The sequence below is a fragment of the Rhinatrema bivittatum genome, chromosome 8, assembly GCF_901001135.1.
Source record: "Rhinatrema bivittatum chromosome 8, aRhiBiv1.1, whole genome shotgun sequence".
NCBI lineage: Eukaryota > Metazoa > Chordata > Amphibia > Gymnophiona > Rhinatrematidae > Rhinatrema > Rhinatrema bivittatum.
The window spans coordinates 170,946,564-170,960,760 of record NC_042622.1 but is presented as its reverse complement, the minus strand read 5'-3'; the positions used below and the strand labels follow the sequence as shown (position 1 = coordinate 170,960,760).

Below are 14,197 nucleotides of genomic sequence, written 5' to 3'. Positions count from 1 at the left end.
CAGATCCAAAGAAGCCAAATACTCTCCCTTGTAGACGGCCGCAATAACAGACCTTAGCGTCTCCATATGGAATCGAGGTACGCGTAACGCCTTGTTCATGCCTTTTAGATCCAAGATTGGTCTGAACATGCCCTCCTTCTTTGGAACCAGGAAGTATATGGAATACCGACCCCTCCTGTGCTGGTCCGGCGGAACCGGCACTACCGCCCCCAGAGTCCGCAAGCGATCGACGATTTGAGCAACAGCCAGCCGCTTTTCCGGAGGACTGCATGGCGATATCATAAAAAGATCCCGGAGGGGACGTGCAAAATCCAACTCGTAACCGTGCCGAACCACGTCGAGGACCCATTGATCCGAAGTTATCTTGACCATTCCTCCCAAAACCGGGACAGCCGACCCCCGATGAACTGGACGGAGGAATGGGCCTGCGCACCTTCATTGAGCTGGCTTGTTGGGAGCGAACCTTTGCAAGGATCCCACTCGCGGAGGCCTCCTGCCACGAAAGCAAGGAGACCAAGACTGGGACCTCGTCGCCTGCTGCTTGTGGGAAAAGGAGCCACCCCTTCCCATACGGAACCGCCGTTGACCCCGAAAATGAGCTCTGGCATTCCCGAAAGACCGAGACTGACGCGGCTTATCCTCCGGCAATTTGTAAACCTTATTATCTCCCAGGTCCTTAATGAGCTGATCTAACTCTTCACCGAACAACAGCTTACCCTTAAAGGGAAAGGAACCTAGTCGTGCCTTGGAGGAAGCATCCGCTGACCAACGACGGAGCCACAGCAACTGTCTTGCGGAAACTGCAGAGGACATAATACGAGCCGAGGTCCGCAACAAATCATATAAGGCATCCGCCGTATAGGCGACTGCAGCCTCCACACAGTTGGGAGCTCCTGCGTAGTAAGTATCTGTTGGACCCAGCGCAGGTTGGCCCTCTGCACGAGACTGCTGCATGCCGCCGCCCGGACACCTAAGGTCGCCACCTCAAAAATGCGCTTTAACAATATCTCCAACTTACGATCCTGGAGATCTTTGAGGGCTATCCTCCCCGTAACGGGGATAGTTGTATGCTTAACTACGGCCGTAACAGCCAAATCCACTGAGGGGGTCTTCAGCAGATCCAGGGATTCTGCCGGTAGGGGATACAGCTTCTCCATGGCCCTGCTCACTCGCAACGAGGCTTCTGGGAGCTCCCATTCCTTGGATACAATCTGCAACACCTTGGGATGGAAGGGAAAGGTTTGAGGGGGGGCCCTCAGGCCTGCCATAGCCACATCCCCCGTAGAAGTGTTCGCTTCCTGATGCGGGGCCGTAAGCTCTAACTCCTTCAGGACATAAAGAATTAGGAAGCTTAACTCCTCCTTTCCGAATAACCGGAGTACCTGGGGGTCGTCCCCCTCAACAGATCCCTGCTCGCCCCCTACTAACGAATCAGGTGCCCCCAGAGGATCCGGCAGGAAATCTTGGTCCCCTGGACTGGTAGCCCCCCCCGCGGGCGGGGGCCATGAGCCCCCGCGTTCCACTGATCCGGTGGGCGGGGGTCGCAAGCCCCCTGGTCCCCCTAATCCCGCGGGCGGGGGTCACTAGCCCCCTTGTTCCCCTGATCCAACACAATCCTGGGAATCTTGGGAGGGGAGGGGCCTTCAGCCTCCCATCCTGCCTCTGCCTGCAAGAAAGCTTTGTACATTAAAAGCACAAATTCCGATGAAAAAGGCACTGATTTTTTAAAATCTTGCTTAATTGAACCAGAGGGGGGAAGGGCTCGAGGGCCCTCCGAATCGGGCGGAATTTGCGGGCTTAAGTCGGGTGGAGAAGGAGGAGGGGAGGAACCTGATAACTCAGACTGCCGCGTTATCAGCGTCTGATAACTCAGATAACGGCAGATAACTCAGACTCTGATAACGCAGACTGCCGCGTGGCCAAGATGGTCGCCGCCCTCCTCTCCGAGGGAGGAGGGGCCGAAGATCGAGTGCCCGGCGGTCTGCGCTGCCGTGCTGAAGAGGAAGGAGAGAAGCAGCTGCGGGCAGCGCTCGGCCCCCGAGAGGGTCCCTCGCCCCCGGGAAGACATCGGGAGCAGAGACCCTCTCGGGAGAGTCGCGCCCCCGCCCCCCCCACAGGCCGAAGATCGCGGCATCCCGGGCCGAAGCAGATCAGTCAATAAAAAGCGCGCCAAATCGCAGCAGGTAAGGAACTCTGCCTTCTAACACGCGCCGGGTAACACAGCCACCCCCTCTGGAGTCCACAGAGGCACGGCAGACCAGGGCTGTAAGTAGGGAGCTCACTGCCTGTCACCAACAGGTCTTAAGTGGCTCTGGAGCACTAAAAAGAAAAACTTTATTACCTTTTTTTTTTTTTTAAACCCCCTTCAGGGTAATAGACCCTGGGACAATTGGGGGGAGGGTGACCGGCCCACCGGTAAGCTCTCCCCCAGCCTACTGGGACACACTAGTCCGGGAAATCCAAAGAGGTCAATGCCCTCCGTGCCTGCCCCGCAACTGAGCTTAGCGCTGCGCCAAATAAACAGACAAACCTGACCAACAGAAACCTGAAGGTAAGTAACTAGTTGATCCAGTCAAAAGAGTAAATTCCCAGTACCAACAACCTGACCAGGACAGGACCGCAGGTTATGCCTCTCAATCTGCTAGAGTCAGAGAAAATACTGAGGGATCGCAGGTGGTACACCAGTATATCCAGGGGGTGTTTTCAGTTTTCTCTCTGACTCCATCTGCTGGAGGGGAGGCATAACCCAGCAGTCTGGACTGATCCTGGTACGTACAGGGAATACGTTGTTATAGCTGTAAACCGGAGTGAAGGACTTCTCCAAACTTCGGTATATAAAATACACATCTGGTATATAAAAACAGCATCCTGTTTCCAACAGTGGCCTATCCAGGTTACAAATACCTGGAAAGTACCCAAAACATTAAATAGATCCCTGATGTAACATTTACCCAATCAGTACTTGGTCAACTGAAATCTCCCATCACTACTGTGTTGCCAATTTTATTATCCTTTTTAATCTCTTTGCCAGGCAGGTGATAGTATACCGCTACTACTGAAGTTTTCCCAGTCACATCTGGAATGTCTATCATAAGGATCCCATAATTCCGTTTGCTTCTGCAGAACCATCATCCCGCTTGAAATATGCCATCCTTAACCTACAGTGTTACCCTTCCACCAATTGTATCTGCCCTGCCATGCTGATAATTTGTAGCCCTATATCCTCCTTCTACCAAGTCTCCGAGATGCTTATATCAATATTTTCATTAAGCAAATAAGAACCATATGGCCCATCTAGTCTACTCAATTTACTTTGTATTACTTTATTGGTACGACAATTTTCTGTTTTGCCAATACATTACATAGGTAGGGTAATTTTCAGAGACTTCTGTGGGCAAAACTGTATTTTACACGCAGAAATGATCTTTTACAAAACTGCCTGCCTAACGTGGATAAACTTGTGTGTGTAAAGCATGTTTGCCTGTAAGTTTACCTAAACTGAGCGAAGCCATTCCTGGAGTTGTGCACACATTTTCATGAAATTGTGCGACTATTTTACTAGGTATAACTTGTGTGGGTAGATCTGGTAGAATTATTTGCAAAGTGGACTTTTGCACCCAAACCCACTTTAAAAACTAGTGTAACTTATGCATAAATATGCTGAGTTTTGTATGCGCAATGTTAAAAAAATTACCTCCAAAGTAATTTAAAATATAAAGTAGTAATACCAGAGATAAAATGATAGGGTATATAAACGACAAGGACAAGTGCCAGGTTCTGGTGCTGGTCCGTACTGTACCAGGTCAGATTACATTTCTGGCCTGGAAGTTTTGCTACTCTGGCTGCTCTCTTTCTCCTCTTTCGCCCAGGATCATAAATAGTTTTTCCTGCACATTCTTTTGTGGATAGTGTTTGATTTTTTTCTGTTAGTTTTGGGAAATGCACACCTCTGATTTCTTTGTGTTTTGCATAGTACATGAGGAAATACATTTCTCTTTCTGCTTCTCCAGAGTTCAGTTTTTGCCTGCACATTTCTATTTGTAGTCTGTGGTCACTTATTCTGTACTTGCTAAGGGTTTGTCTGTGACCAAAGTGAGGTATTCTACTAGCATGTACTTTCTGTATAGCTTCTTTAGCAGGTTGTTCTGTTTTCCACTCAGCATCTTAAAATGAGATGTATTGGTGCTCATGGGCATGTTGCAATGTTTGTACTGCTGCCTTTTCATAAGTCAAGCTGTAAATGTTTGAGCATGCAATGATTTATCATTCAGAAATGTTAAGAACTTTAAATGCCTACAACTTAGAGCTTGTCTACATTAGCACAGACTGTGCTGACATTTTGGTTATGATATGACAAAATTGTGGAAGGTTGCATCGATTCATATGCTTTCTCTTACTGCCATAATGTGATGGCATAGTTTTCAGGGGTGTGACTCCGTGATAAGATTAGCTAGTATACTGGCCAGACCCAGCATGGCAATTTCTTATGTTCTTATGGCAATTTCTTAAATAAATAAAATAAAATAAATAAATCTTGTCTTCCGAAATGGAGTCATGACCTTTAGATATTGCAGCAGTACACTGTGCACATCTAATATGTATAGGTTCTTCTTTTGTCCGTCACATTCCACTGAGCTAAACAAGAGCAGAGAGATGGCCTGATTGAGGTAAAATTCCAGCACTACCCTGGGTAAAAATGATGATATCAGGTGAATTGTGACTTCATTAAAATTACCAAGCAGGGATCCTTGCCAAACAAATGGCTACCAGAAAGACTGCCTTCAAGGCCAGATTCTTCAGGGACGGATTCTTCAGCAGCTCAAAGGATAATGCCGCCATGGATCTCAATACCAAATCATATTCCATGCTGGAATTGAGGGGAGGACATGTTTCCTCTACCCCAACAAAATCAGACTACATCGGATATGTGGCCAAGGATCCTCCATAATCTGACCTCTACAGACACTTGGACATTTAAAGAAACATGAATGGCATGGCATGGTAGAAACTACCATAAGAAGCTTGCTAGGCAGACTGGTTGGACTATTTGGTCCTTTTTCTGCCGTCATTACTATGTTGCTATATATATATATATATATATATAAATACATATACACACACACACACACCACAAAACTCCAATAGGAGAAGGAAAAAAGCACATCAACAATTATACAAATTCTACAGTAAAAAAAACCAAAACATTTAAAGCAATCCTTTATTCAAAAATGGTCACATTAAAACAAATTACATACACTCATCATTGAGTTTTCCTTAGAATACTTATGCATATCTCTTAAAACACACAAGACACATATTTCCCATTCATAATTATATTGAGTACAGATTTAACAAAAGCAGACCCTCAAATCTAGGCTACTACTAATCTATAGCTAACCTGAGCTGGGCAAACCCATTTGTAAAGCATAGAATCAAGTCAAATGAATACAGAATGAGAAATCACACTGAATAATAAGATTCTAACAAAACATCTCATGTGCTAATGGATGTAACCAAAAACAATATTTGAATATCGATATTCCTATGGGTGTTGAGTTGTAATAGTGTCCCTCAGGATTCCTATGGATATAAAGCTGTAATGTCCAGATGATTCGATGTCCCGTAATGTCTAGATGATACGTCCCGTATAAAGAGTTCATTGCCAATCCCTTATCCAGGCCTTCTTGGAGGAAATCCAATATCCTTACAACCACCACTCTGAAGGGAGTCATTCCTCTTTCTTGGCACTAGACCTCAAACATTCTCCAGACCCTAACATATGCTAAGGACGAGGACCTCCTTCTTGCTTTCAGCAATGTTGTAATTGCCACCTCCGAGTACCCTTGCTTGTGCAGTCTTGCCCTTTCAATAGCTGAGCTGTAAGAAGGAATGGAGATGGATCTTCTATGTTCACTGGATCTTGATGAGGTTGGTCCGTTTGAGAATAATCTGACTGGTCTTCCCTATTCGAGAAGAATCTGACTCATCTTCCCTTCTGAAGCCTAAGTCCATATAGCATGGATGCTTGGGCAGATTGGTGCTACTATAATAATCCAATCTGGATGGCCCGCTATCCTGCAGATAATATGCCCTATAAGGGTCTCATCCTGAGGCCATGGTTGCATCAGTATGTCCAGTGCTTCTTATCCTGCTGCTTTCCTCCAGCTGAAGAACCTCCTCGCTTTAGAGTTTTGTTGAGTTGCCATCAGAGCCACATGTTCCCAATCTGTGTGGATGTTGTTTGTGCCAGTTCCCATTCCCCTCAGTCCAGGGTATGGCGGTTCAGAAAATCTGCTTGCATGTTGTCCCCTCCTACAACATGTAATGCCAACAGCTCCTTGAGGTGTCTTTCCACTTATGCTAGTAAGAGCTTTGCTTATGCAGCCACCGGCCGACTCTTGGGACCCCCCTGCCTGACATTACCTTGCATGCTTGCCTTTCTAATACTGGCTGGAAATGAATTAGGCCTAATCTGGGAGCAGCAGCTGTCTGTTCCAGATCCTGCCAGGGAGAATCGCCGCAGGCAACATTCTGGACACCACAAAGTCTTGCCATCTGACTACCTGGGGCCTTTAAATTGCAGTGTGCTTGTTATGATTTCTGGGTATGTGGACCCTTGGCCCGAAGTTCGAGTTGTTACAGCCTGTGGGGAGGAGCCCCACAGGTCCGCACCGTCAGGAGGCGAGATATAGGCACAGCGGGGAGCTCTGGGCACAGAACTGGAGAGTCCCCCAGGGACCAGGGAATGATCCCTGTAGAGTAAGTAACAGTGGGTTGTATCTGGAGTGAGACCCTGAGAAGAGAAGTGCCAGACAAACCGCAGGGCGGTTGGCTCAGGATTATCCGTGCTGAAGGTTCTCCGGGAGGACAGCCCCGAGGGGCGGAGCTGCAGCGTAGTGGGCGTAGACTTGGAGGTGCAGGCCCATCCACGATGAAGGGAGGCCCGGAGCCGGTCTCAGCTGTAGCTGTAGGCAGGAACCCGGAGAGCGGAGAAGTGAAGGCAGTCTAGTAGAGAAGCAGACCCGAGGAGCGGGACAGCCAATAGTCGTAGAACATACTGGAGCAAGCCCCATGGAGTCGGGGAGCTCTAGGTAGTCTCTGGAGTAGAGAGCGCAGCCCGAGGAGTGGGAAAGCGCAGTCTTGTTAGAACACAAGCACAACCCCGAGGAGCGGGGAAGGCTAGCCAAAGAACTCACTTTCGCACTGAGGATATCTCTCCAAGGCCTACTGCCCAGGAGGGAAGGGTTAGATCGGCCGTCATAGTTGTTGATTGGATTATTAGGAATGTAGATAGCTGGGTGGCTGGTGGGCGTGAGGATCGCCTGGTAACATGCCTACCTGGTGCGAAGGTGGCGGACCTCACGCGTCACCTAGATAGGATTTTAGACAGTGCTGGGGAGGAGCCAGCTGTCGTGGTACATGTGGGCACCAACGACATAGGAAAATGTGGGAGGGAGGTTCTGGAAGCCAAATTTAGGCTCTTAGGTAGAAAGCTTAAATCCAGAACCTCCAGGGTAGCATTCTCTGAAATGCTCCCTGTTTCACGCGCAGGTCACCAGAGGCAGGAAGAGCTCCGGAGTCTCAATGCGTGGATGAGACGATGTTGCAAGGAAGAGGGATTCAGTTTTGTTAGGAACTGGGGAATCTTTTGGGGAAGGGGGAGTCTCTTCCGAAGGGATGGGCTCCACCTTAACCAGGGTGGAACCAGACTGCTGGCACTAACCTTTAAAAAGGAGATAGAGCAGCTTTTAAACTAGAACAAAGGGGAAAGCCGACAATCACTCAGCAGTGCATGGTTCAGAGAGAGGTATCTTTAAAGGATACTAATGATGCATTAGAATTAGGGCATCCTGACAGCGAGGTTCCAATAATTAGAAAAGTAGTCCAAGTGCCTGTAACTAAAAACTCACCTGAGCTAAAAAATTCTAACTTATCCCTATCAATTAAAAAGCAGAATGAAAATACAAACAAAAAACAAACTTTGAAATGTTTGTATGCAAATGCCAGAAGTCTAAGAAGTAAGATGGGAGAATTAGAATGTATAGCAGTGAATGATGACATAGACTTAAGTGGCATCTCAGAGACATGGTGGAAAGAGGATAACCAATGGGACAGTGCTATACCGGGGTACAAATTATATCGCAATGACAGAGAGGAGCACTCGGGAGGAGGTGTGGCGCTTTATGTCCGGGATGGCATAGAGTCCAACAGGATAAACATCCTGCGTGAGACTAAATACAAAATTGAATCTTTATGGGTAGAAATCCCTTGTGTGTCGGGGAAGACTACAGTGATAGGGGTATACTACCGTCCACCTGGTCAAGATGGTGAGACTGACAGTGAAATGCTAAGAGAAATTAGGGAAGCTAACCAAATTGGTAGTGCAGTAATAATGGGAGACTTCAATTACCCCAATATTGACTGGGTAAATTTTTATTTATTTATTTGCTTTTATATATCGACATTTGTTGGCGTACATCACATCGGTTCACATAACAACAATTGGAATAGTATGACAAGGGTCGTACTATTTTACATATAACAAAAACTGGTTGGAACTAAGTATACAATGTAACAAAAATTTTGCATTTAACAAAAATTGGTTGAACTAAATATACAATGTAATAAAAATTTAGGGAACGTGTTTTAAATAAATGAGTGGCGAATAGTCTTGAGGGGGCACATGTATCCAGTATAAACATTAGAGCAGGGGAGATGGGAGGTGTTAAAGGGGGGTGGGTTAGGTGGGGTGTTGGTAGGCGTTTAGGTATAACCAGGTTTTTAATTTCTTTTTGAAAGAGTGGAGGGAGGGTTCCAGTCTGAGATGGGGGGGAAGCTTGTTCCAGAGGGTGGGGCCCGCTACGGAGAAAGTGAATTGTCTGGTGGAGGAGAGGTGTGCTAGTTTGGGGGGGAAGGATGATAAGAAGGCCTGTGTTTTGAGATCACAGATTTTTCTGGCTGTTGAGTAGTTGGGGAGGGTCGTTGGTCCACTTGATGCTTTGGTTGTTGATGGTTTTATGGAGTAAGGTGAGAATTTTGTATTGTGACCAGTGTATCATTGGGTCACGCTAGAGAGATAACGTTCCTGGATGGAATAAATGATAGCTTTATGGAGCAATTGGTTCAGGAACCGACGAAAGAGGGTGCAATTTTAGATCTAATTCTCAGTGGAGCACAGGACTTGGTGAGAGAGGTAACGGTGGTGGGGCCGCTTGGCAATAGTGATCATAATATGATCAAATTTGATTTAATGACTGGAAGAGGAACAGTGTGCAAATCCAAGGCTCTCGTGCTAAACTTTCAAAAGGGAAACTTTGATAAAATGAGAAAAATTGTTAGAAAAAAACTGAGAGGAGGAGCTACAAAAGTAAAAAATGTCCAAGAGGCGTGGTCATTGTTAAAAAATACCATTCTAGAAGCACAGTCCAGATGTATTCCACACATTAAGAAAGGTGGAAAGAAGGCAAAACGATTACCGGCATGGTTAAAAGGGGAGGTAAAAGAAGCTATTTTAGCCAAAAGATCTTCATTCAAAAATTGGAAGAAGGATCCAACAGAAGAAAATAGGATAAAGCATAAACGTTGGCAAGTTAAATGTAAGACATTGATAAAACAGGCTAAGAGAGAATTTGAAAAGAAGTTGGCTGTAGAGGCAAAAACTCACAGTAAAAACCTTTTAAAATATATCCGAAGCAGAAAGCCTGTGAGGGATTCAGTTGGACCGTTAGATGATCGAGGGGTTAAAGGGGCACTTAGAGAAGATAAGGCCATCGCGGAAAGATTAAATGATTTCTTTGCTTCGGTGTTTACTGAAGAGGATGTTGGGGAGGTACCCGTAATGGAGAAGGTTTTCATGGGTAATGATTCAGATGGACTGAATCAAATCACGGTGAACCTAGAAGATGTGGTAGGCCTGATTGACAAACTGAAGAGTAGTAAATCACCCGGACCGGATGGTATACACCCCAGAGTTCTGAAGGAACTAAAAAATGAAATTTCAGACCTATTAGTAAAAATTTGTAACCTATCATTAAAATCATCCATTGTACTTGAAGACTGGAGGATAGCAAATGTAACCCCAATATTTAAAAAGGGCTCCAGGGGCAATCCGGGAAACTACAGACCAGTTAGCCTGACTTCAGTGCCAGGAAAAATAGTGGAAAGTGTTCTAAACATCAAAATCACAGAACATATAGAAAGACATGGTTTAATGGAACAAAGTCAGCATGGCTTTACCCAGGGCAAGTCTTGCCTCACAAATCTGCTTCACTTTTTTGAAGGAGTTAATAAACATGTGGATAAAGGTGAACCTGTAGATATAGTATACTTGGATTTTCAGAAGGCGTTTGACAAAGTTCCTCATGAGAGGCTTATAGGAAAAGTAAAGTGTCATGGGATAGGTGGCGATGTCCTTTCATGGATTGCAAACTGGCTAAAAGACAGGAAACAGAGAGTAGGATTAAATGGACAATTTTCTCAGTGGAAGGGAGTGGACAGTGGAGTGCCTCAGGGATCTGTATTGGGACCCTTACCTTTCAATATATTTATAAATGATCTGGAAAGAAATACGACGAGTGAGATAATCAAATTTCCAGATGACACAAAATTGTTCAGAGTAGTTAAATCACAAGCAGATTGTGATAAATTGCAGGAAGACCTTGTGAGACTGGAAAATTGGGCATCCAAATGGCAGATGAAATTTAATGTGGAAAAGTGCAAGGTGATGCATATAGGGAAAAATAACCCATGCTATAATTACACAATGTTGGGTTCCATATTAGGTGCTACAACCCAAGAAAGAGATCTAGGGGTCATGGTGGATAACACATTGAAATCGTCGGTTCAGTGTGCTGCGGCAGTCAAAAAAGCAAACAGAATGTTGGGAATTATTAGAAAGGGAATGGTGAATAAAATGGAAAATGTCATAATGCCTCTGTATCGCTCCATGGTGAGACCACACCTTGAATACTGTGTACAATTCTGGTCGCCGCATCTCAAAAAAGATATAATTGCGATGGAGAAGGTACAGAGAAGGGCTACCAAAATGATAAGGGGAATGGATCAACTCCCCTATGAGGAAAGACTAAAGAGGTTAGGACTTTTCAGCTTGGACAAGAGACGACTGAGGGGGGATATGATAGAGGTGTTTAAAATCATGAGAAGTCTAGAACAGGTAGATGTGAATCGGTTATTTACTCTTTCAGATAGTAGAAAGACTAGGGGGCACTCCATGAAGTTAGCATGGGGCACATTTAAAACTAATCGGAGAAAGTTCTTTTTTACTCAACGCACAATTAAATCTGGAATTTGTTGCAGAGGATGTGGTTAGTGCAGTTAGTATAGCTGTGTTTAAAAAAGGATTGGATAAGTTCTTGGAGGAGAAGTCCATTACCTGCTATTAAGTTCATCTAGAGAATAGTCACTGCCATTAGCAATGGTAACATGGAATAGACTTAGTTTTTGGGTACTTGTCAGGTTCTTGTGGCCTGGATTGGCCACTGTTGGAAGCAGGATGCTGGGCTTGATGGACCCTTGGTCTGACCCAGTATGGCATTTTCTTAGGTTGCCGCGGTGTTCCAAGGGAGACCCGAGTAGCAGAGGCTTGTTGCAGAGTAGGACCCAAGAGGCGCAGGGCCAGCCCGAGGAGCGGTGTAGGCCAGGGGAGCGAGTCCCCATAGGAGCGGACACTGATCCCCGAGGAGCGGGTGCCAGACAGGGTCCAAGAGCAAGGCTTGTAGCGAAATTTCAGGAACACAAGGCAGGAGTTGATGACTCGTACGGAACTTGTTGCCAAGTCGGCTAGCTGTGGGCGAAGGTGGAGCTTAAGTACAGGAGTCCGATGACATCATCAACCAGGGATGCCCCCAAGGTTCCTGCGAAGAGGCTTCAAAGGCGGGGCCGATGACGCACACGCGCGCCTAGGAAGGCCCGACATCGAAGTAGGAAGTTGCGGCATCCATGCCGCTGTGAGGAGTCCCAAGGAATGTGGCGGTGTAGGCAGGCCCAAGCAGCAAGCAGACCTGGGGAGGGCAGGAGAGCGGCGCAAGCAGTGAGTATTCGCGGTTGCAGCTGTCTGCGACCAACAGGCATAACAGTGCTGCAGTGTGCCACTGCTGGCGTGTCTAAGCTGTGCACCCAAGGGGCACACCCCTTCTGCCCATTTTTTCCAATTGGAATGGAGAAGAAAAGAAAGGCAAGACTTTAACATCTTCCAGCTCTACTCCCCATAAAGAGCCCTATGGACCACTATGTGGTTAAAGCCAGCTCAACATTTCAGGAATATCTGAGTTTTGAATTGGACAAAATCTCCTTGAGCCTGGAGGTAAGAACTCCTCCTCCTGCTCCCTCAGGAATGTTATCCAAAGGAAAATTGTAGGGACTGTACACCAGAAGAATCCAGAGTCTACTTCGGATAATTGGATTGCAGTTGAAGTTTGGAATCCATTTTAATATTTTTCATGGACTTGGGAGATATTTTTCCACTGGTTGCTTGTTTAATGATGGTGTTACACTCTAGTTATCCCACCCTCACTGGTGAGAATATCTTTCATCAGGACGAAGGGGCAAGAGCAGGTGAACAGAAGAAGAATGGACAGAGAGACCATTTGTGTTTGTTGATCATTGGATGTATGTTGATTCTCATTTCTGTGATTTTAGCTTGGATCCTCTTCTTTAAATTACAGTAAAACCTATCTTTTATTTTGAACACTGAGTTTGGATTCCTGCAGTTTTTATTATCCCACTTTCCTGGATGTGAAAGGGCTGGATGGATGGACTCTGGTGTATTCATCGTTTCTACTTGTAGTGTTGATTTTGGCTCTCCTGCTCTTATTTTTTACTGTTTGGCACCTTCTGGAGATATTTGACCTTGAGCGTGAAATGGTCACGGAGACAGTGACTGACCTCACCAGGGGCCCCCGGAAGATAACTATTCCTCCTTGTCCAGACTTGAACTCGGACCTGTAGCACCTCTAGTTACAGATAAAACACCAAAACGGGGGACCCGCTACAACAATATGTTACATTTCTGTGCGTAACTCCTTGGAAAATTCACCTGTAATTGTATTTGCAAAGCCATGGGACAAACACAGAAGACGGAGGCCAGATTCTTTAAGGCTCTTCTCCTATTCTGTGTCTACGAATCAGTTCTTTAACAGCATGGCATGGTAAGAAAATAAGGATGACCCCAAAGAACAAATGGGGCAAAGGTGGGGAAAAGAGGAAGACATAATGGGCATGGTGCATTTATCTGCCCTCAAGTTTTCTAATTTTTCAGAATTAGACAGCAGTATAAAATGTAAATAAATAGAGTGCAGCTGTGACATGATACCTGCTGCTGCCTGTGCCGGATGGTCACTGAAAATCCTCTTCATTTTCTTCACCCTGTCAGAGCAGTCTTTAGCACAGAGGGAGCAAAGAGAGGCATACATTAATTAGACAGAGGCTGTGTAGCACTGGCCTGCAGCGTCAGCTTCTTTCCTGCTCGTTTTATTACTGAGAAACTGACCCCGTGCTCCTGGTGCCCATCGGCTGCGGGACAGCCGATGGGCACCAGGAGTGACTACCAGTAGTGACTACCAAAAATCTGAAACACTATAAACAACAGCAGGAAGGTTCCGGTAATTGTAAAATATACAAGAAACGTTCATTACCGCCAAGCGGCCGACAGGCGAAGCCCCTCTCACCTCAGACCTTCGGCAGAAACGGGGAGACCGCACGCGTGCCACGGCCCCCGAAACCTGCCTCCCCCCACCCCCCGGCACGCTCCACAACCTCCTTCCGCGCGCGTAAGCGTCTGCAGCCCCCCCCCGGCACGTGCCCAAAAAACAGCCCAGGCGAGGAGGACGACGGTTGGGCGGGAAACGCGAGAAAGTTCCTCCTAGGGGCGAGGCAATGGCCCTAAAATCACGTGACCCGTTATGGCTAAGCGGGAAGCTGGTTGGCGGTAAGTCCAAAGAGAAGGGCGGAGCCTATGTTGCCCAGCTTCGCTAATAAGGCGGGGGAGCCGGTGTTGGCAGGTAGGATGATAATTTCATTTCTCTACATGACCATATCTGGTGGTATCTTATTCAGTTAATTTATGGTTTCTGCTATAAGAAAGCTACATAACTATTAGAGGTGGCTAAGTGCCATTGTATTTAACAAGCCTTGGTTGCTAAGATGTACTGGAAGTTGTACAAGAAACCAGTCTCCCCTG

General features: G+C 46.3%; 1 protein-coding gene across 4 annotated transcripts in view; it reads right to left on the bottom strand.

Moving 5' to 3' along the window:
• SPATA22 (spermatogenesis associated 22) overlaps window positions 1-13,751 on the bottom strand; it is a 59,767-nt gene extending 46,016 nt beyond the window's left edge. For 2 of the 4 annotated variants that reach the window (XM_029614132.1, XM_029614134.1), the window contains exons 1-2: window positions 13,653-13,751; window positions 13,331-13,396 (exon numbers count right to left, since the gene is read on the bottom strand). In XM_029614132.1, coding sequence (XP_029469992.1) covers window positions 13,331-13,373 — 43 coding nt within the window. In that variant the 5' untranslated portion in view covers window positions 13,374-13,396; window positions 13,653-13,751. The remainder of the gene's footprint in view (window positions 1-13,330; window positions 13,397-13,652) is intronic. The other 2 variants (XM_029614133.1, XM_029614135.1) reach the window with 2 other exon arrangements.
• Between the last annotated feature and the right edge of the window lie 446 nt (window positions 13,752-14,197).